The sequence below is a fragment of the Eupeodes corollae genome, chromosome 2 (genome assembly GCF_945859685.1).
Source record: "Eupeodes corollae chromosome 2, idEupCoro1.1, whole genome shotgun sequence".
In the NCBI taxonomy this organism is placed as follows: Eukaryota; Metazoa; Arthropoda; class Insecta; order Diptera; family Syrphidae; genus Eupeodes; species Eupeodes corollae.
Window position 1 is genome coordinate 9,157,585 of NC_079148.1, and position 24,466 is coordinate 9,182,050.

At 33.2% G+C, this 24,466-nt stretch overlaps 2 protein-coding genes and 1 non-coding gene across 4 annotated transcripts in view; 1 reads left to right on the forward strand and 2 right to left on the reverse strand.

Annotated features, from left to right (window-relative positions):
• Nucleotides 1-2,689: 2,689 nt before the first annotated feature.
• LOC129946710 (ATP-dependent RNA helicase Ddx1) lies at nt 2,690-5,090 on the reverse strand. Its single transcript, XM_056056994.1, has one exon. The coding sequence runs from the start codon at nt 4,961-4,963 to the stop codon at nt 2,783-2,785; it is 2,181 nt and encodes a 726-aa protein (XP_055912969.1). The 5' UTR covers nt 4,964-5,090; the 3' UTR covers nt 2,690-2,782.
• Nucleotides 5,091-9,367: 4,277 nt separating this feature from the next.
• The window catches only part of LOC129944278 (rhophilin-2-A), a 125,144-nt gene continuing 110,045 nt past the window's right edge, over nt 9,368-24,466 (forward strand). For both annotated transcript variants that reach the window (XM_056053615.1, XM_056053613.1), the window contains exons 1-2: nt 9,368-9,861; nt 20,283-21,051. In XM_056053615.1, the coding sequence (XP_055909590.1) occupies nt 20,992-21,051 (60 nt within the window). In that variant the 5' untranslated portion in view covers nt 9,368-9,861; nt 20,283-20,991. The remainder of the gene's footprint in view (nt 9,862-20,282; nt 21,052-24,466) is intronic.
• Nucleotides 21,319-21,390, reverse strand: Trnae-uuc (transfer RNA glutamic acid (anticodon UUC)). The gene has a single exon. It is a non-coding gene; the product is annotated as a tRNA-Glu (tRNA).

Consider the following 24,466-nt stretch of genomic DNA (forward strand, 5'->3'; position numbering starts at 1 on the left):
GTTCTCCGAACCCCAAATGCGGTAATTTTGGCGATTGACAAAGCCATCAAGATGAAAATGTGCTTCATCGCTTAGGATGATTTTGCTCGAAAAATCAGGGTCCATTTGTTGATGTTCAATAATCCATTCAACGAACTCTCTTTTCTGTCCATGGTCATTAGGCTTCAATTGTTGTGTTAATTGAATTTTGTAAGCATGAAGACACAGATCTTTGGTGAGTATACGCTGTAGAGAGGTTCTTGAAATTTGCAATTCTTGTCCACGACGTCGAATTGAGGTTCCTGGATTGTCAGCAACACTCTCACGCACTGCTTCGACATTCACATTTGAACGGCTTGTTTTTGGACGACCAGTGTGTTTGGCGTCTCCAACGGATCCAGTCTCAAGAATTTTTCAATTAATCTCTTCACAGTTGACAAAGTTAAAACACTATTCCGACCATATTTTGTATGAAATTTTCGAACTGCAGCCGCCAAGCTTTCACTATTTTTGAAATATTCTTTAATAATGAAGACACGTTGTTCTATCATTTTCAATAACCCTATACTGTTAGCTGTCAAATTGCTTTTTTTCAGGGTTGCCAACACTTCAATTCACAAATGGCGGCAAAGGCCATACAAGATCAAAACAGTTGGTATCGAGAGTGGTAAGATCTTGCTAAGGAATGTCAAATTAATTTTACCCACCGAGGATTTAACAACCGCTAATAAAATGTTGTATGAAGTCATTTTAAAGGTTAATGAGAATTGTAGATGTAGGTAGATGATAAATGAAAAGCTGATGCGTCTAATTCCTTGTACAGAACAACTTACAGCAGATTAAATCATAACCTTGCAGATAACAACTATAGACTACGTAGTGAACTAGGTTATGGATTTAAATTTTATTCCACACAGACCTTATAGAGTGTAATATGTGCAACCAATTAGAAAGAGAGGATACTGTCTACTTCTTGGGAAAATGCCCCATTATAAGGAATGTATTGAGAAAAGACTTTTTATCGCAAGATCAAGTGATAAGTTTATTGAATGAAATGAATGTTGTCAATCTTTACGAATTTTGTAAAACTGCGCTTAGATAGGTATAGAAGTTCTATTATGAACTGAAATTTCTAATTGTGTTTCTATTCACTTTTTTTTTTTTAAATTATTTGTAATCTATCATGAACTTTAGATGGTTAAAAAATTATAAATACCTTTTTCAATAGTGAAAAGTAATTATATATCCACAGCATAACTGAAATAAGTGCCTAGATCCCATTTGTCCCTTTTAATAACCAGATCGTAAGAAATACTGTTTCTTTTCGTTTTCAAGAAATTGAGTGTGCTGATTTAAAGAAAGTGTTTGATAATATCAAAAATAAACGTGATCCGAACTACCTTAAAATACACATTTTCAAAGATGTGTTTTATGTCATAGCACCCCCTTTAACTAAATAATTAAATAAATCCTTTTGTGACTGTATTTTCCCCAGCTCATGGAAAGTGTCTCAAATTACTCCGATCCCAAAAGTTAAAAAATCAGTCAGTTAAGTGTGAAGATTTTAGACCAATTAATGCCCTCCCTCTCTATAAAAAGGTACTTGAAAAAGTTGTTCACTTCCAACTGAATTTTTGTTGATTGTCATAAGTTGATAATTGATAACCAGTCGGGATTTAGAAAGCAGCATTCTTGTAAAGGTGCACTTAATATGGTCATTGGATATTGGAAACAACAACTCCAAAGCGGGCTTGTGAGACAGAAGACAGATCAATATTATTTGAAAAACTTGAAAGTTATGGAGTGCGTGATAAATCACTATCTTGGACGATTTCGTATCTATCAGGTCGGATGCAAAAGATTAAAGTGAACAACATTTTATAGGATGAAATCTTAAATGATATTGGTGTACCACTGGGGTCCCGTCCATCCTTGGCACTTTTTTGTTTAACGTTTATATCAATGACATCGGTAGTGTAATACAAAACAGTGAATATTAGTTGTGATAATTTAAAAGAAGGTGTCGCTAAAATGCAGGAAGATTTGAATAATCTTAGTGTTTGGCTTAAAGCAAACAAGCTAAAATTAAATGTATCCAAAACTAAATTGTTAATTCTTATGTGGTTTTCCATTGAACCAAAATATTGATGTGCCGTCGACGGGCCGGCAATATTTTTTTCTTAAACTGATAACGGAAGGCTTTTAAAGGTTGTAACATAATTCGTCGACCCAGATAATTGTTTTGGGGTGATGAAACAATCCAAACTCAAAAATTCCACTATAATTCTGGTTGTGACACCATTCTGCTGATACCAAACATTACCCAGCTCCTACGGTTGCATTTATACAAAAATAATTCTGTATAATGGTCAAGTCAAGTAGATATATCTGGGGAAAAAGCGATCTCAAAGGCTCATTTATTACACATTTGCAATATTCTGGAACTTGGATATTAACCTTTACCAAAATTTTATTTTACCCTGGATCTCGAGAAAAATAAATTAGCTGGCGACAACCACCGATTTGAACTCAGAGCTTAACAAATATTCGCAAATTTCTTTAAAATGATACCCACATTTAAAAACTTACAACCATTTGAAATGGCTTTAACAACCTGCCATCTAACTGACTTATCCTTCAACGGCTTGATATATTTTTATTTAACTTCAGTTAATCTCTTATTAAAACAATAGAAAAGACAAAAACAATGTGTTTTAAGATTATATTATTTATTTTGTTTATTAATTAAACATTATTTTATTATAATTTATTATCAAATGGAAATTCGTAAAATTGTGTCTGCTTAAACCTTCAAACGTTTCAAGAAGGAAGTCTGTGCCTGCAGCTCAAGTTCAGTCAATTTACGAACAGTTGGTCCCAACTGATCAACGTGATCTTTATAGCCAGTTCCGGTATTCAAATTCTTCTCACCATACACCACTTTGCCATCAAAATCGTTTTGCGGAACTTTAATATCTTTATTGACCTGGGTAATGGTGACATTAAGATGTTCCTCCACTTCGCCCAAGAGATTCTTCTCATTATACCAAATGCAGCAGCCTCCGTTGTCAGTCAAATTTGTGTTCTTGCAGTTGCGTCCGCGAGTAGAACACCATTCCCCATGATACCACACTTTTTCGGGTACAGTTGCCACTAAACTTATGGCCAGCCCCATACGCTCGGCACGTCCTACTCTTCCAATTCTATGAACATAGCTCGATTTATCATCTGGCAATGTTATATTGATCATGAACGGTAGACCAGTGATGTCCAGACCTCTTGCTGCGACATCAGTACAAATGAGGAATTTACATTCGTTCTTCTTGAACTTCTCCAGATTTGCTTTTCTTTCGAATGGTTTGCGATCTCCGTGGAGGCAGACGCACGAATATTTATTGCCTCCGCGCTGCTTAAGATAGCGTTCCAAGTTATCGCAGTCGAGTTTTGTCCGGCAAAAGAGAATGGCTCGATCCATGTTGTGTTCGTCAATGGCGCGGATGCAGTACTCGCCTTTGAGGATCTTTACAGCTTCCGAGTAGGTTTCGGGTGTTTGTTTGGATGGATGTGCTCCATCTCGTTCGTGCACACCGTCGGTTTGGATACGCTGCCGTAGATTGCCCCAAGAATTGTCCCTCTGCGGATCAACCATGCATACAACATGATGAACCGTCTCAGGAACAGCGTCCTCGCCCTTGAGATCCACCCAGGTAGGGAAGTGCATCAGTTTGTCTGCCATTTTCTTCACTTCGAAGGCATGCAACGTCGCTGAGCAGACCACCATCTGCAGACGACGTCCATCGAATGTCAGCTTAGGAATCTGTTTATGAAGGCGTTCAATTAAGTCATTATAGCCTTGCTTTAGCAGTCCATCGGCCTCGTCCAGAACGAAGAACCTGCAATGAGTTAACTGGACAAAGCCACTGCTTATCATCTCCTCCAGACGACCTGGTGTCCCAACCACGATATGGACTCCTGCCTGCAGGACACTTCGCTGTTGTTCTAGTTTAACTCCGCCAATAAGAAGTAAAGACTTGACCAGAGGATCCTTTAAGTGCTTCTTGAACTTTTCGATCTGATCGTAGGTCTGTTCAGCTAATTCACGACTTGGCTCAATAATAATTGCTGCGGGGGCATTTGGCGCTGGCTTGGAGTTGGCCGCAGACTTGTCGGGAGTAGCGAGGGGATTGGAATGCGTGTTGCGTTCATCAGCCTTGCACACAGCGACGAATCCGCTCGGAGGGGGGTGTTTGAAGTCGGTTTTTCCAAAATTAAACATCATTTCGGCATTTTTCAGCACGACTGCTGGATAGAATGTTTCTTTTTTGAATTGGTCGGCTATTTTAAAGGCCAAACCAAGAGCTTTGCCATTCTTTGTGTAGCTTATTTCATACTTATCCAAGTCTAGGCAACATCCGATGACATCCTGCATACCAAAGGCTTCTCCATAATCATCGAACTGACGGTTGTTGGATTTTTTGCCAGTTCCACCAAATCCATAACCGAATCTATCGGTTCCCAGGTCTAGCGAGGCTTGAGTGGTGGACCAACCAACACGACAGAGTCCTTCGTCAGTGACTGTGGCCTCAAAATAGTACTTTCCACTTCCCTTAACTCCGGTTGTGGCTCGGGATCCGTGCCACTCTTTGAACTCCCTCGATTGACATCGAGTTCCATCGGGGGTGACTGCCAGAGCAGAACCACGATCAAAGAACGACATAGTCCATGGTGCGATAGCACCAGCATTCCCCGATTTGGTGCCCTTACCTTCGGCTATGTCGCGCAATGTTTCCCAAACAATCTGTAGAATGGGCAGACAGAATGCACCAGTTTTACCGGAACCAGTTTCAGCTGCCATAAGAACATCACCGCCTCCCAAAATTAAGGGGATAGCTTCGGCTTGGACATCAGTTGGGAGAGTCCATTCCATTTCATCGATTGCCTTAGCAATTTCGGGAAGAACACCAAACTCTTCGAATGCAGTCATATTTAAAAATCAATTTTTACAAATCTTACTTCGAGTTATTTTTATTAAAAGTTGTGTACTTCCTTTTAAAAATGTAAATATGTAGAAAATTTGACAAAGGTCGACTGCAAAATGCGACAGGGATGAAAATTCGAGTTGTTTTTTGACAAGACAACAAAATGCCGGTGAAAGCGTTCAGGAAGAAAATATGGCTGACATTTTCATAAATAAAAAAGGCAGCGTTCAGATTAGTTATGGCTATCAAAAGTTTTCGTTAAAATTAATGATTTTTTTTAAAAGGCAGATTGTTATTAAAAACATCTTTTATTGGGCAGGCTTGGAGTACATAAAGGAACGTAAAGAAAATTTCTAGTATCGGATTAGGTAGCTACAAAAACAAAAATAATTCCAAGAAAAATTCCCTTAACTATACAGTTGAGTTAACTTTAGTCAAAAAGACAGCTGATCATGTTTTAATATTCAATTAACTAACTGATGCCCAATTTCATAAACAATTTTTATACATTTAACAGGATTTTAAACTGTAAAATGGGATATTTTGTGAAGAGAACTCTATTTTAACAAAAATATCCCTGAAATTTCCCATTTTAAGCTTGGTGAAACTGACAAATATAAAAGGCCTGATAAAATTTAGATAAAAGTGCTTTTAGGGTTTGTTTATGAAATTGGCCATAAGTCTTGTTTTTGAGTTTCTTTTTGATCACAGTATTTGTACCATAGTATAATCACATTTTTGAACTGGAATTTTAAGTTAGGGCGTTAAAGTATAAATACTGGGCATAGATGAACATTTTATTTTTGTATTATTTTTAATTCTTTGTTTGTAATCTTTTTATTATTTTTTGAACTTTTAATTTATGTTCGATCTTAGGATATTGAAATTGTCTATAAAAACTTGGTGTCCGTTAAATAGATGTGTCTCTTGTATGAAAGCAAGAGAACAATTGTTTTCTTGGAGAATTTTAAATTATTCAATTCTCCGAGAGCGTGAGACGATGGACAAAATGTTGTATTATTGTATTTTCAATAACATCATATTGAAGAACCGGAGATTAATTTGGTGAGTAGGTGAAAGTAGACCATTTGTTGATCTTCTACACAGTTGAAGTTTCAAAGATTTGACATAAAGTTGCTAATTTTTCCAATAAGTGTTCTCATATCTACACCAAAGAGTTTGTTTGATAGTGCAATTAATTTACCCATTACATTGCTGAACTTTTGTTTACTGGTAGCTGGGAGTGTCAGGAACATGGGATTTTAAATCTTGGGATTTGAAATGACGGTTATAAGATACCCCAGGGACAACGTGAGCCCCTCTTGAGATAGCATGGGAAAGACTTTTTGCTTGATCTCTTTTAAGGTTGGCTTCATGTAGGATCTGTTTTCTGCTAGCTTCATGAAGCTTATAGGATTAGCATCCCCTGAAGTTGGCAGTATTATCCTCGCCACAATTTACACAAACCGCCTTTCTACCCTATTCACAAAGTACAGGGCACTGACCTGGCTCGTGTCTATTAGTAGATTTGACACACTTGTACGAAAAAAGCAGAATTCTTGGCCAGGTGGCCGAATTGTTTGGCATCTTGTGCACTGAAGAGCGCTCCGGTTGCCCCTTGGTTTCTCCCAGTAAACTCTGGTATGGAAGAGATATTTTAACTTAATTCACTCGCGCTCGAACCCGGACAGAGACGGACTAAAAAAGGTTGTATTTAATTTTTTCATGTTTGGATCTCAAAGTTTCGCAAAGCGAAACATCGGAAACATCGGAAATATTAGCAAATTTAGTTTTAAGTTCATTTAAAATTTCTAAAGGAGGATAATCAGATGTAAGTCCTCTAAGGACGACGTTAGTTGTCTTGTCTTTTTTTAAAGTAAAAGAATATGCTTCAGCATTTTCGGTATTCCTCAGAGTGTTCATCAGATCCCTATGTACTTGGCTATTGTCTACATACAATCTACTACTACTACCTTTGTTCACTATTTTGTATACAAATTTAACAGGACTATTTTTAAGATCTATAATAATAAGTTGTCTAATGTCAATGTTTCTCAATATTATAGGTAGACAGAACTTAACCGAATACAGTCTTTCTTCTTTTTTTGGAACTTCTGTTGTGCGGGCTGGAGATTCATTATTGTCTCCCTCGGTGGCAGGAACGTCCTCATTAATGGTTGATTGTGAAGTTCGTTGGCAATATTGCTGTTGTGTCTGGAACTTTTCAGCACGAGTTTAACGTTCAGTGGAGCAAAAAAAAATTTCATTTGGCCTGACATCCATTTCTGGTGATGCATACCTCGTGGTATGTTTTTTCGGCGGTGATTGTCAGCTGGTCGTCGGGTTGGAGACTTCAGTGTCGGTTGGATGAATTGATTTTGGAGGCGTGTTTGATTATACATAGAAAGTGGAGTTTTCAGGCGTTAGAAATGCCTGTGCCATGTTTGAACAGCAGGGATCATCGCTTAGCTGTAATAGTAGCTGGGTGGCAGCGAGTCTTTCAAGTTTTTATCGTGATATTTATTTTTCATCGTGAGGTGAATCACAGTACAGAAGGATGAGACAGTACTCAGCAAAACACCCAATTACTGCGGACTGCGGCTGCGTGTCACGTTTGTCATATTGGAAAAGGAATACGGATTTTTTTTTCAATACAAAACACAACTTATGATGAACTAGTAACATGTGTAAGAAGTTTGTTTAGTTGATAATAATTGTAGTACTTTTTGCAAGTAAAAAATAATCAAATCAAATTTTAAATTGGATATTAATAAAATCTGGAAATTTTTGAAGATGCCTTCATTTTCTTTTACGTTCAAAAATTGCAGTTGACTGCAAATTAAGTTCTTTACGTTCTTTGAACCCACCCTTTAAAAAAATCCTGATTAAAATCCACTAAACCAATCTTTTCGACTGAAACCTGTCACTGACATTTTTAGGACAAAATAATCGATTGAAATAGTAGGCTAAAAATGTAGACATCTGCACTAATAGAGGTTATGATAAGTTTCATAATGCCGATGTGTTAACGAACGTATTCATCTTGGTTGAGTAACTTTTTCGGACAATTGGTTTTTAAACCAAACTTTAAGGTTTACATATTTTTTTCCTGCTTGAAGAAATAGCTCCACTAAATATTTGCGGGAATATTTAATAGAAGTCTGTAAACAGATGAAAATTCATGAAGTGCGTAAAGATTAATGTAAGAATAGGAAAACTGAAAAGGCTTTTTAATCATTTTTAAACTCAACTATGGATAAATTAAAAATGACGTTTCGTGAATATAATTATCTTAGGTAAAATTTCATCTTTAAAGCAGTATTCACATGAGCGCGACCAACGAACGACGAATGAATTACAAAATGAGAGTTTATATACGTTTGAAGACATATTCCCACAAAAATTCTTAACAAAACGTAAGCAATATAGTTTCTATTTGATTTACGATGCATACTTTTGCTTTTCAATATCATATAATAATAAATTTAAGAAAACAAATTTATTCGTCGCAAAAAGAATTTAGTTGATACGAACTGTCAAACTTTATTCAGATTATCCACACTCGCAACGAATAAAATAATCGTGCGTACTTAACCTAAAAAAATCATTCTTGTTTTAGTTTCATTATTGAATTGTGTTCGGCTGTGGCTAATTGAAAAAATATGGATAAAAGAAAACATATTCTCCTTCAATTTTACGATTTACATTAAATGGATGCACATGAAAACTTTTTCTAGTTTTGATTATTAACAAGGATAATCTCAATCGTTTGTTTTTAAAACAAAACACAATAATGATAAATACAAAAAAAAAATAATTGTCAAAATAAAACTTCATTCACGACGAATTAATAACTCTCATGTGAAAGAAATGTCAAAATCGACGAATGTTCGTTCTTTCGTTGGCCGTTAGTCTAGCTCATGTGAATAGTGCTTAAACTCATAGCACTGCAGAAATTTTATAAATAACTTGTTTTAACGTCCTAAATGACGTTCCTAATTACATGCTATAATAAGTTTTGTATACAAATATTTCGCAAATAGAAAGAACTTTGCGCAATTTTGTCTTTTAATATAACAGTTTGCTCATTTTTCGAATTTATTAACATAACAGTGCGGTTTAACAGACTTTATCGCTTTGAATAGAAACAATTCAAATATGACATTTACCCAATACAACAACCGGATGTATTTTGAATCGGTTACAACACTGTTAAGTTTCTTTTCCGACTGCTGCTTCTGTTGTTGTAACAATAACTACCGTTTGCGGGTTTCACTGCTGCGCACCTTTTCAGGTACTCTTCGTCGCTTAGGCTGCAGTCATCGTCATTCACCACCAGCGATAAATTTACTTTACCATGTCGTGGTTATGATAAAATTTGTTCCCCGAACAAACTTCAGTCGATTAACGATACTTCGCGAGTTTAGACGCAACACGCGGGTAAATGTTCCCTTTCAAAAATAATATTGAGATGCATTCAAAACCTTTATAGTCGTCATTACCGCCGCCTCGGCCGCCATCGCCGCTGCCCTTTACCATAATTTCGAATTATTTTCCTTCTTTTATCTTGTCGTTTTATTCAAAGGTTACCTACCAGTATCGCGCTGCAGCACGTTTTGTTTACCAACAAGGTTCGCGTATATTATTTTCCGCGTATACCATAGTACGGGTAACCCGTAGTAACTGTTGTTTTTATTGTGGTTTTATATTATTTTGGATGTGAATAATTATGGTGAATTTTTAATATGATCAAACAAATTCAACAATTTTAAACAAAATTAACACAAGTTAAAAATAAAATTTAAAACCGGAACAACTTCAGTTAGTGTGTCAAAGAAAACAAGAACGAATTTTTCAAAAAAAAAAAACTATTTATGGATATTTTTACACAAAAAACAATAGTGTAAGTATAAATTCAACATGAATGTCAACTTTAATTTTATGGTTTCATGTATTGTAGCTAGTGTGTGAGAACCTTAACATGATAAATTGACATTTCTTCTTCTGCTGCTGCGACTCTGACCCATTTTTATAGCTACTGACAATTTACTTCAATAAAAAGAAAATAATCAGAGTTCTTAGGAATATACCATATTCTCGAATTAACTACCTTACCTCATAATCCGATTCTAAAAGACCTGTTCGGATGCACTTTATGACTCGTTGTAAGGATTTGATTAGTTTTTAAATTTTTTTTTATGCAAGCCGGTCTACCATAAAGAGGTAGAGCGGCTTGCCCAAAAGACTTAAAAGGGCAACTATTGATGACGGGAATAGTGGTCTGGTATACCTAACCTTTATATTCAAAAGAGGATAGTTTTTATCGATCATAGTGTAATATGACAGAAAGGGAGAGGACTTTAAGTCAATTCTGTGGAATTCATAAATTCCATCCTTGTTTTGAGGGATTAAAATCGAACTTCGTAGTTAGAAGATACGCGTTTAGAGAAGCGATGTATAGGTATATGAGAAAGATAGCTAAACACATTCCAAAATAGAGCTGAAGCTGGGAGAGTGGCTTATGGAGTGATTTAATCTTGTATAGATATTTATACACTGGTTATTGTACCTATGTGTCATTTTAAGGAAGGTGGAAAAAGAAGGAGTGGCTCAGAAATTATTGTTATTATTGTTTCATTTTTGTAGGTATACAAAGTGACTATAAATTTCTAGAAGAATAAATAAAGCACTCGTTAAAGTCGTATGTTTTTGGTCTAATGCGCTTGGAAGGTTTTTGAGATCTATCTAACTTGATGGAAAGTTATAATTGTCATAGGTTCTCATCATTGAAACCAATCATGGGAATTTTTTTGACAGGTTGCTTATAGTGATCATTAAAAACTTCTATCATTTAAAAAAATCCTGATTTAAATCTACCGGATAATCCTTTTGACAGAACACTGTCATTTTGACAAAATAGAATCAGCTTTTTAGGAAAATGTATTTGTAGCAATAAAACATAAAATTATTAAATAAAATTGAATTATGTTCAATCAATCATCATCGTTCGTCAAAAAAAGTCAACTTTTATTTTTTTGGATTTAGTTAGTGACAAAAGATCAAAATAATAATTAGTGTTAAGCTAAATAAAAAAATGTATAGAAAACAATTTTGAAATTCCAAGCAGTTACTTAAATCAAGAAGATATTTTGTCAAATTCACCAATGAAGATGTTTGGTAGCAAATGTCATAAGCTAGAGTAATGGAAGTGTTATTCATATTTACAAAAATAATTTTAGACATATTTAACTCATGTGAAATAATACATTTTTCATTCCCTTATCTGTGCATTCAAGTATATGCTGATCCTCAAATATTACACTAGCTGTCAAAATTCAATCTGTCTAAATGACTCCGATCTAAATTTGGACAGTTTCTAAAATGTTCGACAATACTCTCAGTCAAACTGACATTACAGGAGAATGAAACATAAACACAATGAAGATGCTTGGCAGCAAATGTCATAAAAAAGTCTTACTCCAACCAACGGCCAAAAATAATTTCAGACATATTTAACTCAAGTGAAATAATACTTTTTCATTCCTTTATCTGTGCGTCCAAGTATTTGCCTGCAAAATATTACAGTAGTTGTCAAAATTCAAGCTGTCTAAGTGACCCCCAGCGAAATTTGGGCAGTTTCTAAAATGTTCGACAATACTCTCAGTCAAACTGACATTACAGGAGAATGAAACATAAACACAATGAAGATGCTTGGCAGCAAATGTCATAAAAAAGTCTTACTCCAACCAACGGTCAAAAAAAAATTCAAAAACTTAACTCAAGTAAAATTTTCACTACTTTATCTGTGCGTCTAAGTATTTGCTGATCCTGCAAAATTCATAACATATTACATTAGCTGTCATAATTCAAGCTGTTAAAGTGACTCCTAGCTAAATTTGGGAAGTTTCACAAAATTTGGCTCAGTACTTTCAGTCAAATTGACAGAACAGGAGAATGAAACATAAACACAATTAATTTTTTGTTTTTCTTTTCAAATTTCTGACAGCAAGAGTGAGAAATTTGTATACGCATTTTTGTTTATATTTGTGAGAATACAGAAATCTCTGAGATCTTAACAAAATATAAACTGGCCAATTACTCGTCATGATGAAAATTGACAGCTAAGCTTAACACAAAATATTGAAATTTAAATTTCGTTAGAACTGAAGAACTTGACGAAAGTTATGTACTGAGTACCATAATTAAACTATTTAATTATGACACCATTCAAATAGAGTTTTGTAGGTTTCATACATTGCACTTTTTTTCTATTCAATTAATTTTAAGGTGCAGTCAACACCAGATCTTTCCTCTTTTTAATCTTATTAAAATTTTAAGAATTTGAATAAGAGTTTTAGTGATATGACAAATCCTATCCCATCATCGTGCCATTTTTACTGCTCATAAAATCATTAATTGTGTCCAACGTTAAAATTATCACCAATTTTACCCCAAATTTCTGACAGCAAGAGTGAGAAATTTTGTGCGAATACAGAAATCTCTGAGATCTTAACAAAATATAAACTGGCCTCTTACTTGTCATTATGAAAATTGTCGAAATGATAATTGGCAGCTAAAGCAAAATATTGACATTTAAATTTCGTTAAAATTGAAGAACTTGACGAATGTTATGTACTGAGTAACATAATTAGCCTATTTAATTATGACACCAAGTCAAGTTTTTTTGTTAGTTTTATACATCGCACTTGTTTAATTGTCCAATTAAGTTTAAGGCGCAGTCAACATCACGGCTTTCCTCTTTTTAATCGTATTAAAATTTAAAGAATTTGAATAAGAGTTTTATTGATATGACGAATCTTATTTCATCAGCCTGCCATTTTTACAGCTCATAAAATCATTAATTTCTTGCCCAAGAAGTGTCCAACATTAAAATTATTACCAATTTAACCCCAAATCCCAACTTAATCTTAAAAAATACATTTTTGGTAATTTTAAATCTGAGAACCCATTTTTATAAAATTAAAATCCCCAAAATAATAAACATAAAAATACACAATAAGAATTTCTTTCCGAAAATTCTTAACACATAACCTTTCCCGGTCTTCACGATGTGCGCGTTTTGTTATTGCGGTTGGTTTCGGTTTCGGTGCCTCTTCTAACCGCGTCGATGAGGGAGGGGGATCATTAGACTTTATCGTCGTCGTTGTCACAAAGGATATTTTGAGTCAGTCTTATTTTATCTTACCTTGAATTCCATAATAAATTCCCTCTGATTGTTGTTAAACATATTTATATACTCGTATAAAAAACAAAAAGCATTAAGTAGGTATGTTCGTTTTTATTTTTATTTTGGAGCGGGACTTACACTTACCGCTTGACTGCATAAAGACAGAAAGATGTCTCGTTCGGGTCAATGATTTTCACTGGAAGTGTGTGCTTGGGGTAATTTAAAACCTGCTTATTATATCATGCGGTCGGTGTTTATTTTTGTGTAAAATATTATCAATTCAATATAAATTTTCGTTATATGTTTTAAGCGATTTTGCACATAAATTGCGGGCATTTTTTTTTTTTAGTTTTATCTTTAGTTGCGTATGAACCTCTTGGCATTTGAGATGCTGATCAGCTTCCAAATTCATATAAAGCTAGATAATGTATGCATTATGTATAAATCCATGTGGAACATGTGAACACATTATGCTCGTAATATTTCATTGTGATTTTTTTAGCTTATGCCACCTAGAAATCATAACGTTGAGTTGCACAATTTTGTTATTTCAAACAAAAATTAAAAAATCGAAGAATCTAGTAAATTCATAATTCTTCCACGGTATTTTGTTTACACGTTTCGTCGCAAGAGAGTAGACAAAATTTATATTCAGATTGGTTTTAGTTTACCCAAATAAATCTCAAAATAGTTGGTTTGTGCCCTAATTTCAAAGGAAACAAGACATGGCTTCCGAGTGTTTATTTTTTCTCGTTCTGTGCATCTACGTCATCGACGCGCACTGTGTTTGACGTTTTGCATTTTCAGTATGGAATTTACAGCAAAAGGTAAACAAGTCAAAACATTGTTTCAGTTTTTGTTAAAGATTGTTAAATACTCTACAAAATTAATAAAAAATCAAATTGAATTGCATTAAATAAAAAGTGTTAATTTATTATTTTGTCATATTTTCTTTTCCTGGAATTGTTCTTTTCAACAATTTCTCTGTTGAGTTTGCGTATATCCGGAAATACATACGCGATCGGAAAAAAGTTTTTTGATTTTAACATCACAAACAATGTTGGCCACATCCATCATGTGCTTGATATATTCAGCACATATATAAATGCCATGACCTTCCCCATTCACTGCATTCAAAACATTTTCCAGTGATAACAACTGTGTCAACACAGCTTCGGATGGCTTAGAAAGTCCACCTTCATCCAGGTGGTGAACCCAGGAGTCTTGGTTTGTATTACCGTCTTCCAAGTTTGTTATAGTGGCCTTTAAACGATGGCAAATATAGCCAGCCAGGTTCTCGAGGTCCATAAGCAAGGACTCTATCCCTGGAATCACTGTATGGTGACCTTACGTTCATAACGTCGAACCAATCTTTTGTCTGTGAAAAAATTGTAATATGGTTAAGTTTTACTTGTTGATATTACATGTACGTACATATTTTAGCAAGTTGTTGAATTCTTCCCAGCTTTCGTCTTGAAGAATCCCAAGCTCCACTGCTCTCGATAAAGCTTTAGCAACAGTGTGTGAAAACAATTTTGTTGCCAGCTTCACCTTTTGTCGATCCGCTTTGACAACATTAATGCTCCTTGGAGAAAAGATAAAAATAATGATTAGTGTTAAGCTAAATAAAAACAAGATTCTTCAAGAAGATATTTTGTCAAATTCACCAATGAAGATGTTTGGCAGGAAATGTCATAAATCAGAGTAATGGAAGTCTTATTCATATGGACAAAAATAATTTCGGGCATATTTAACTCAATTGATCAGCATCCAAGTATATGCTGATCCTGCAATATTCATAAAATATTACACAAGCTGTCAAAGTTCAAACTGTCTAAATGACTCCGAGCTAAATTTCTAAAATTTGCGAAAGTACTCTCAGTCAAACTGACATAACCACATAACAGGAGAATGAAACATAAACACAATTCACAATTTATTCTTTGTTTTTATTTTTAAATTTCTGACAGCAAGAGTGAGAAATTTGTATATGCATTTTTGTTTATATTTGTGAAAATACAAAAAACTCTGATATCTTAGAAATATAAGCTGGCCAATTAGTTGTCATGATGAAAATTGACAGCTAAGCTTAAAACAAAATATCGACATTTAAATTTTTGCTGCTCATAAAATCATTGTGTCCAACGTTATTATTATTAATTTTGTGCGAATACAGAAATCTCTGAGATCTTAGAAACATAAATTGGCCAATTACTTGTCATGATGAAAATTGTCAAAATGAAAATTGAGAGCTGAGCTTAAAACAAAATATTGACATTTAAATTTCGTTATGACACAAGTCAAATAGAGTTTTGTAAATTTTATACATCGCACTTATTAAGGTTCAGTGATTCAGAAGTCTTGTGAGTTATGCTCAACTCTCCAGATGTGAACGAAAGGAGTTTTAAAATGGTGTCCTTTTTCACAATTTTTCTGTTGAGCATAAATCCGTGGTCGACAAAATGATGCCGTACAAGTTTTATGAAATGCGGAACGTCAGAAAATTTTTGTTTCTCCAAGTAGGAATTTGCGAGAATAGTATTAAGAAAATAAAGATGTTAAGTTTGTGAAAGATATCCAATTTCATACCATGGCGTATTCATGCTGACTTTAAGCTCAGTGTATAGCCCTCGATTTGCACCACCTAAGTCACTTTTGATCGCCACTACTGTGAAACCACAGTTCCGTACCGTTTCGATTATATCGAGCAAAATAATTTTAGTCATCTTGCAGTCAAAGTCGTAAAAAATGGTTGTTTCCATTTACCAATGAGACCTGTTGTAAGATTGTTTATAGTTAAAATAATACTTTCATAAATTCTTATTTTATTTTTACCTCTTAGAATGCCTACCTGGACGTAAGATGCGGGTTTGAGGGGTTTGAGTCTGTTATCGGTAGTTCTGTCGTATCAAACAGCTTCCTTAACTTTCATTTTGTCAAAACTAAGTCAGCTCCTTTGACGCTTTCATGATTTGTATAACAGGCATCATGACTCCTGGTGTAATATCTAGTTTCTGAGCCCAGGTTTGAAGTTTTCGTACAGCGGAAAGTGGATTTTTTTTTTCAGTAATTTGTATACGCTCTTGAACTAGATGAGTATAAGCTATAAGGTTATAGACCTAGCTATATCCTCTTTCGACCAAATTGATTTCTTTAGGGAACCAATTTTTATTTCTTTTATTTTCCCGGGCGCACAAATTTCAAGCAACTTCCTTTCCAAATTGCTTTGGTGGAACTCAGCTTTCTGCACTCGAATTTATAAAGATTTAATTTTTCTTCCGCACTCGACAACTTTGAGGTTATATCTTCATTTTCTAAAAATTATACAAAATAGAAAATAAGAAAGTCAACTTTATATTTTGAGAAACATCCACTTCTTCAATAAAATCGCTTATTTTGTTTAAAGATGTTGATAGTAACATTCATTTTCGTCACGCTCATTTGAAATTTCTGGATCGGTGTCATTTGGAAACGAATCTTCCAGCAAATTATCCAGCAATTGTTGATTATGCTTCAACTCCATTCGCTTTGAACGATCTGTTGATTCGGATTTCGTTTCTAAGGAAGTTCCTTTTAAGTGCACTGTTTTAAATGCACCCGGTTTCAAAAGGCGCAATGGAGTGTAGCATAAATGAGTATTATTTTGTATTTCCTTTAAATTTGTCTATACAAATCCTACAAATCCTTGCACTTTGAATATTAATACTATCCTTCCTTTTACAAAACAAAGTCCTTGCTTTTGAAGATTTAAGTTTCGCTTGGGAATCTTATGAAAACTTGTTTGAGCAGAACGTTTTTTTCGTGTTGAAAAACTGAAATACTTTTTTAATAAAAAAAAAATTCAAAATTATCTTATTTAAACAAACCCAACCTTACTTCCTTTACAGCAGAGAACAGGAAACAAAGTAAAACGTAATAAAATTGATCCAAAAAATTACTTGGTTGTGCGTCGATGACGTAATGATATTTTGACAGCTATAGCACGAAATGTGCAAAGCCATATCTTTAATAGTTGTATCATGGTTATAAAGTGTATTCAATGAACACGCCTATTTTTAAATCTTCCTGAAATCATACATCTGAGATGTTAAACATATCATTTTGAAGCGGAGTTCACATAAGACTCAAAGCGACTCATTGGTCGCATTCACAAAGCAAGTGGCTACGTAGTCAAGGGATTTTGATTGGCTAAATCTAACTACAAAAGTAGTTAAAATTTCCCCTCCGACGTAGTGTATAAAATTCGGCTACAAAGTTAGTGGAGAATGATTTTGACGTTTCACAATCAGCTGATTGGTAAACCACACGAATTCAAAATGAAATAAATTGTCCAGTATTTAAATACTAATATAAATCATTAAAATTGTGTTTTAAGTTTAATTTTGTTGAATTTAAAAATACGAAAGATAAGTTAAAGTTATCAAATCAAAAATGTTTCTTATTTTATATATTTGCCTTTGTCAATAATATGACAGTTCCACTTTGACTAGCTTTGTTGTGTAGTTTTGCATTCACAAAGCTAGTTGAATTTTGACTACGCACGTAGCCACTACCTTTGTGAATGCGACCATTTCGACGTTTTATAATTGTACCTATCTCTTTTCTACTGTATAGATAAAATAAACAAGAAAAAAGAAATCAAATTATAGAAATAACAAAATGAGACACTTCAAACGAACCACTTTGAACCCAGTCCTTTGCAGGATCAAGAAGGCACGAATCAGTTCAGGCAATACCGGCAGCAGTCATCTGCAGTAGTATTGCCAACAAATAAGTTTCTCATTAACTAACGTCAAAATACAATTCTTTCTTTGAAATTTTATCAAATTTATATTTCAATGAAACCTGTGGACGTAGACCACCAAAGACTACAAGAATTAAACTTTCTTTTATGGTCCACGGTCCTAAAACTTCTTTTTAACTTTCCATAGGAAGTTATTGTAATGGGTCCGATTTGTCAAATTGAAAATTTTGAAATTTCTCGACGTTTCAAGGTCCCTAGAGTCGAAATAAAAGATTTTTAGAAAGATGTCTGTGCGTGCGTGTGTACGTACGGTCGTACGTCCGTACGTCTGTACGTCCGTACGTCTGTACGTCCGTACGTCCGTACGTTCGCAACGTTTTTTTCGTCGTCCATAGCTCAAGAACCAGAAGAGATATCGACTTCAAATAAATTTTGTTATACAGGTAATAAGGCAGAAAGATGCAGAAAGGGCTCTCAAGAAAATTGCGTGGGTGGTTTTTTTACCATAGCAGTTTAAAAAAATGGTGAAAATATTGGTTAACCCTAAATATCTTACGAACTAAAAACGCTAGAGACTTAAATTAAATTTTATATAATAAACTGTAACGTGATCTCAAAGAAGTATATTTTTTGAAAAAAATCTATCTAACGGTTTTTTTCTAAATCAAAAAAACTGAAAAAAAAATTTGTCACCTCCTAAATTTAACGGCTTACATATGATTTCATCTCCAAAACAATTTTGAGCAACGGAGAATAATGTTTTTGAAATCTGATAAAATTTTGAGAAAAATCGAATTAACAGTTTTTTTTATAAAAAATAAAAATCTAAAAAAAACATTACTCAAAATTCGTAAAAATTAAATATCGATTCAAATATCTTTTCAAAAACTTGAAATTTAAGCTTCAAGCTTATTTTATCTTATAAGAAATATTGTTTTCAACATTCAGTAAAATTTTGAGAAAAATCGAATTGACAGTTTTTTTTACAAAAAATGAAAATTAAAAAAAAATTAATAAAAGTTAGTAAAAATTGATTTTCGACTCAAATATCTTTTCAAAACTTTGAGATATTGGCTTTAATTTACTTTTATCTTTCAAAAAATATTGTTGTCAACATTCAGTAAAATTTTGAACAAAATCGAATTGATAGTTTTTTTTATAAAAAATTAAAAACCGAACAAAATTTAACAAAAGTTGGTAAAAATTGAATATGGATTCAAATATCTTTTCAAAAACTTGAAAGTTAGACTTCAAACTTATTTTATCTTATAAGAAATGTTGTTTTAAGCATTTTGAAAGATGTTGAGAAAAATCGAATTGACAGTTTTTTTACAAAAAATAAAAACCTTAAAAAAAATTTATAAAAGTTGGTAAAAATTGATTTTCGACTCAAATATCTTTTGAAAAATTGTAGATATTGGCTTTTAACTACTTTTATCTGTCAAAAAATATTGTTGTTAACATTTAGTAAAATTTTGAAAAAAATCGAATTGATAGTTTTTGTACAAAAAATTAATTAATTAAAAAAAAATTTAACAAAAGTTGGTAAAAATTGATTTTCGACTCAAATATCTTTTCAAAACTATAAAATTTTGGCTTCAAACTAATTTTATCTTATAGAAAATATTGTTTTCAACATTCGATAGAATTTTGAAGAAAATCGAATTGACGGTTTTTTACAAAAAATAAAAAAGCCTAAAAAAACAATACTAAAACTTGGTAAAAATTTACTTCCGACTCAAATAGCATTTCAAAAATTAAAAATATTGGCTTCAAACTTATTTTATTTTACAGTAAATATTGTTTTCGATATTCAGTGATTTTTATATAAAAATCCAACAGTCCGTTTTTTCATAAAAAAATAAAATCTATAAAAAATAGTACGCAAATTTGGTAAAATTGATACTAGTACATATAGACAAATTTTTAAGCAAGACAAATCAACAGACGGGATGGGAAGTTATCAGTGTGGGTCGCATCCCAGCCTCTTTTCTTTTTAAGTTTTTAAGCTTTTCCCAAATTATGGCCATTTTTGATATTGTTTATTCTTTACTTGAAAAATGTAAACTAAAGTATTTTCTTTATATTTTAAAATTCTATTGTCAATTTAATGTCAAATTCCGAAGGAATGTGACGTTTGACAACTTGTTTGACGAATGTGAGCTGATGGTTGCAATACGTCAAACATACTTAAAAGTGAAAAGTGTCAACCACCTGATGGTTCGTTATTTAATAAAAGTTCTGTTTCTTTCCGTTTTTCCTGCTATGTTGAAAGTCATGTTGAGTTTATATACAAAACTGACAGTACTTGTGACCAATGGCTGGACTTTTGCTTATAATTCAAAAGATATGTTGTTTAATATAAAACTTATGATTTTTTTTATATTTTCAGGTGATTAACGAAAAAACAATCAAACGAACATAACAAAAAATCAAACAACGATCGTGTAAGAACGTCAATACAAAAATGTCTATAAAATCTTGAATAAAATTAAAGTAAAAGTATATAAAAGTGCATCTAACGTAATAATTTCAAATATACTCATAAATTGGTACCTTCTTCAGCGAAAACCACCTAAATAGAAAAGCAAACATACAAATCTTCCAACATTCAATTGCGCGAAGATTGCATGCTTGCGCTACTTTATCGTGTTGGTATTTTATAAATTTGTTCTCATCTCAAAGTAAATCAAATAAAAAGTATAATAAAAAAGAAACATGCACAATGTTTATGTGAAGTGCGTTTTGAGTGCAATTTTTTTAGTATTTGTTTAGAAATAATAAAATATGAGTGAAACTGGTTGTTCTAGTTTTTTATCTTCTGCATATAATGAATTTGACATGAATACATGTCATCGCCGTCACCGTTAATCTCCCCCACATTCAGCGAAAACGTAGACATAATATATTAAAGAAATATTTTCACTGTCGCGGTCAACTTTCTTTGTTGAACCTATTAATAAATATTATAATCCGCGATTTAACATTAATTTAAAACTATAAACAAAATTTAAATCCGTGGGATATTTGTATTTAAATAAATTCTTCATCATCAACGTCACGTTGTATATATTGGGCGAAAATATATAACTCAGCGAAAAATGGATACATCAACAAATTCGGATAACAGTTCAGATCAACTGTCATTTTGTTTTATACGGGTAAGTTACAACTTGATTTTTGTCATTTTATTATTGTTATTTGTTATTTAAAACTCGTGTTTAACATGAATAATAAATGTTTGTCAGATTTTGTTCGCTTAAGGTGGTGTTTTCACTTTTTGTTTTTGCAATTTTGCACATTCCATAAAATTGAATGGCACCAGCTGCTTCCGCTTGAACCATAAGAAAAAACAACAACTAGACAATAATTTTGATTCACGATACTCTGAATGGAATTTAAGTTATTTTTAAAATAAGAAAAAAAATTTCCCATACCGGGAATCGAACCCGGGCCTTCTGGGTGAAAGCCAGATATCCTAGCCACTAGACCATATGGGATATAAAAATTTTGTTGCTCATTTACCAACAAAATTTGTCAACAATTATGTTGTTTGCTCACATAAAATTACTTTTAAAAACTATAATCAAAAAAGATTAAGGTCTTTTCTCCATAAAAAGACCGCGGCAAAGACCAAAATCACGAGACCGAAAATTGCCATAATCGATTAGTTGCTCCGAAAGGAGTCAATGACTGAAACTAATACGGAAAGTCACTGCTGAAAATGGGAACGTGATTTTGTCAGCAAGTTTGGAAATTAACAACAAACAAAATGGAAACGAGGTCAATACACCCACTTTTATGGTCCATGCCCATGCAGCAACTCAACGACGCGACGTTCATTTATTACTATTATGTTGACCGTTTTCCAGTTCTATTTCAAATTAAAGCATCACGACATAGTACGTTCCTATACCTTTACCTTTGCTATATAGACATTTATCTTTCAATATAATGAAACTTATACATATCTATGTTAAAACCGTCGCCTTGTCGTCGTCGTTGTCGTCGTCATTGCCTTTGTCTTGAAGTTCAGTCATTAAACCATTTAGTTGAATGAAACTTCATGCATTTTCATAGAGTAACTTTTTTTCCCGCGCTTAGTGCTTATGTCATTTGATATCAAACGTCATTGGTATGTTGGGATTGTATAGTTTACCAATTTGAGGTTTTAAGTTAATTATGTGCGGTTCATACTTAATAAAAGTCACCCAATCGATTTTGCGGTGAAGTTCAGATTAATACACAGATATAGACTGAGATAATTATTGTGGAATGTCTAATCTTTGATGCTTATTAAGCCTAAACATATCCAAACGCATTAAATCTTTGGTTGCGTGATGTGAACGTGACATCGCATCGTGTCGTGTCACTTCAGTAGTACCTTTACTTTATGGTAGAGTGCCAACCCAGCCATAGCCAGCAGCGGTCGTTTTATTTTTTCTGTGGGGTCTTTAAAACAAATGACTAGTACATGGTTCTTAAATAAATTAAAGCCAAACATGCAACCACCGACGCATGACCAGCGGAGACCATATAGGTTCTTAGTTCTCTTGGTTGAGAACTTTTAAATTTAGTTTGAAAAATCGGTGCAAGAAAATCCTATGGGGTCTTCTCCTTTGATGGGTTATAACCACTTATGGTGGTCAGGCAGTGGAACTGCATCAAGACGCGTCCGTCCATCGTTACTTATACTTTAATGCCTTACAACAAAAAAAAACAAAAACTGAGGAGAAATCACTCGATTGTAAAATTCTTAGCGCATCATATAAAGAAAATAAAAATAAACAAGAGAGGGCAGACAGACGTTCCGTCAGCCATAACTTGACGGCAATTAAGCAGCGTTCAAAGCCCGAAACTGACATATGGGGGAGTGTTAATAAACGTGCAAGTAAGAACTCTAACAAAAAGAACAACAATCATCAACTTATATTCCTACAGGTGAATCAAACAATAATGGAAGAAGAAGATGGTCTATGGTATACAAATCGTTGACCTTTTTGATATGATAGCATTCCACTTGTAAGATTGAAGTGTATACACGAGTTATATTTGCTGACAAACTGGCTTGGGGGCATCATCAAGATGAATGAGTATTTTAGGACATCTGTAATATTTTTAATTGAACTTCAAGAAAAGAGAATTGCTAAATAAAGTTTGATTATAATATTAAAAAAATTTGGAAAAGGAAGTGTTAAAAATCACCAAGGAATTTGACAGGCGTCAATTTTGTTGTCATTTTACGTCTAGCTTGTCAATGTCACAACAGATGAGTTCAAATTTTGTATTATGAATGTCATTTTCATTTTACTTACAAAAATTGTACAAAATTAAGATGGTTAACTTTTGAAAGATTACAAAGCTGTGAAATAAAATTCAGAGAATTTACTGTTTACACTTCGTTACTTTTCTGAGGTTTCGTTATTTTAGTTCTCAGCAGCTCGTGATAACTGAAAACAATTTTTATCTTACTTACTGATGCATTTTGTTTATCTTTTCTTATTGAAATGACATATACCTGCAGAGCGATACAGTCAACAATTTATATCTCAAAAATGCACCACTTCATCAACTGCATTAAGCAATTAGTCACGTTCACGTCGTCTCGTCGTTCCGTCTCATATTTTAACACTCCAAAGTTATGAAACCATAATCTCTTAAACATATTTTAATGTTTTAGACACAGACTTCGAAATGAGATATATTTTTGTATTGATTCAACCAAAGTTTGTTTTTAAACTTTAATTACTTACAACTTGACTTGACAGTTGACAAGAGATAAGTAAAAAACAAGTGGAGAGTTCACACCAAATGCCAAAAAAAGATTTATATGGCAAAATTAATTTAAAACATAAAAGATGAGAACATAATGAAAATTATGTAATTTTATCTTTGTAATTATGTTCTTGATACTTTAACAATTCATCAATCAAAGTAACATCCAAATAAAATTTCTACCAAGACACTAAATACCTTGAAATTAAATTTATTACACTATCTAGTAAACTTTGTACCTGAAGAGACAGAACAACGTCTTCCAGACCAAAAAGTCATATTTAATTAAGAATAATTTATTTCTGTTGTGCGGGTTTTATTTTTCGCCTTTTCTGTCAGCACGAACATGACCATTTTTATATTTGACAGATTTCTTTCAAAAACAACTGACAGCAAACAGATCTTTTTTTATTTAAAATGAGGGAAATAGAAAAGAAAACTAATAATTCTAAAAAAAATTGAATTGACATGAGATCTGTCGTTTTTTTTAACCGAAAAGGGACATCTGGTTGTAAAAGATTGCATTTTTTTTGATTGACACACAATTGACGCCAATATTCTTACTCTTAACCTAAATCTTCCAAAAAGTTCTGTGTGGGAAGTAGTTCAAAGTGTGCATTTTCTTTTTACTACAAATTTCACGTATTGCGGAAAACTTCAAAATTTATATGTAGGTGGAACGTGTGCATTCAATTTCTCGCATGAGTGTATATTAAAACGCACTTCTCATAAAATGTTTAAATTAATTGTATTGCTTTTTAATTCCGGAAGTTACACTTCTTCCGACACTTCATTATTTAC

Bases quoted from the DNA above. Each gene is read 5' to 3' on its own strand.
- LOC129946710 (XM_056056994.1), bottom strand. From the start codon at position 4,963: ATGACTGCATTCGAAGAGTTTGGTGTTCTTCCCGAAATTGCTAAGGCA.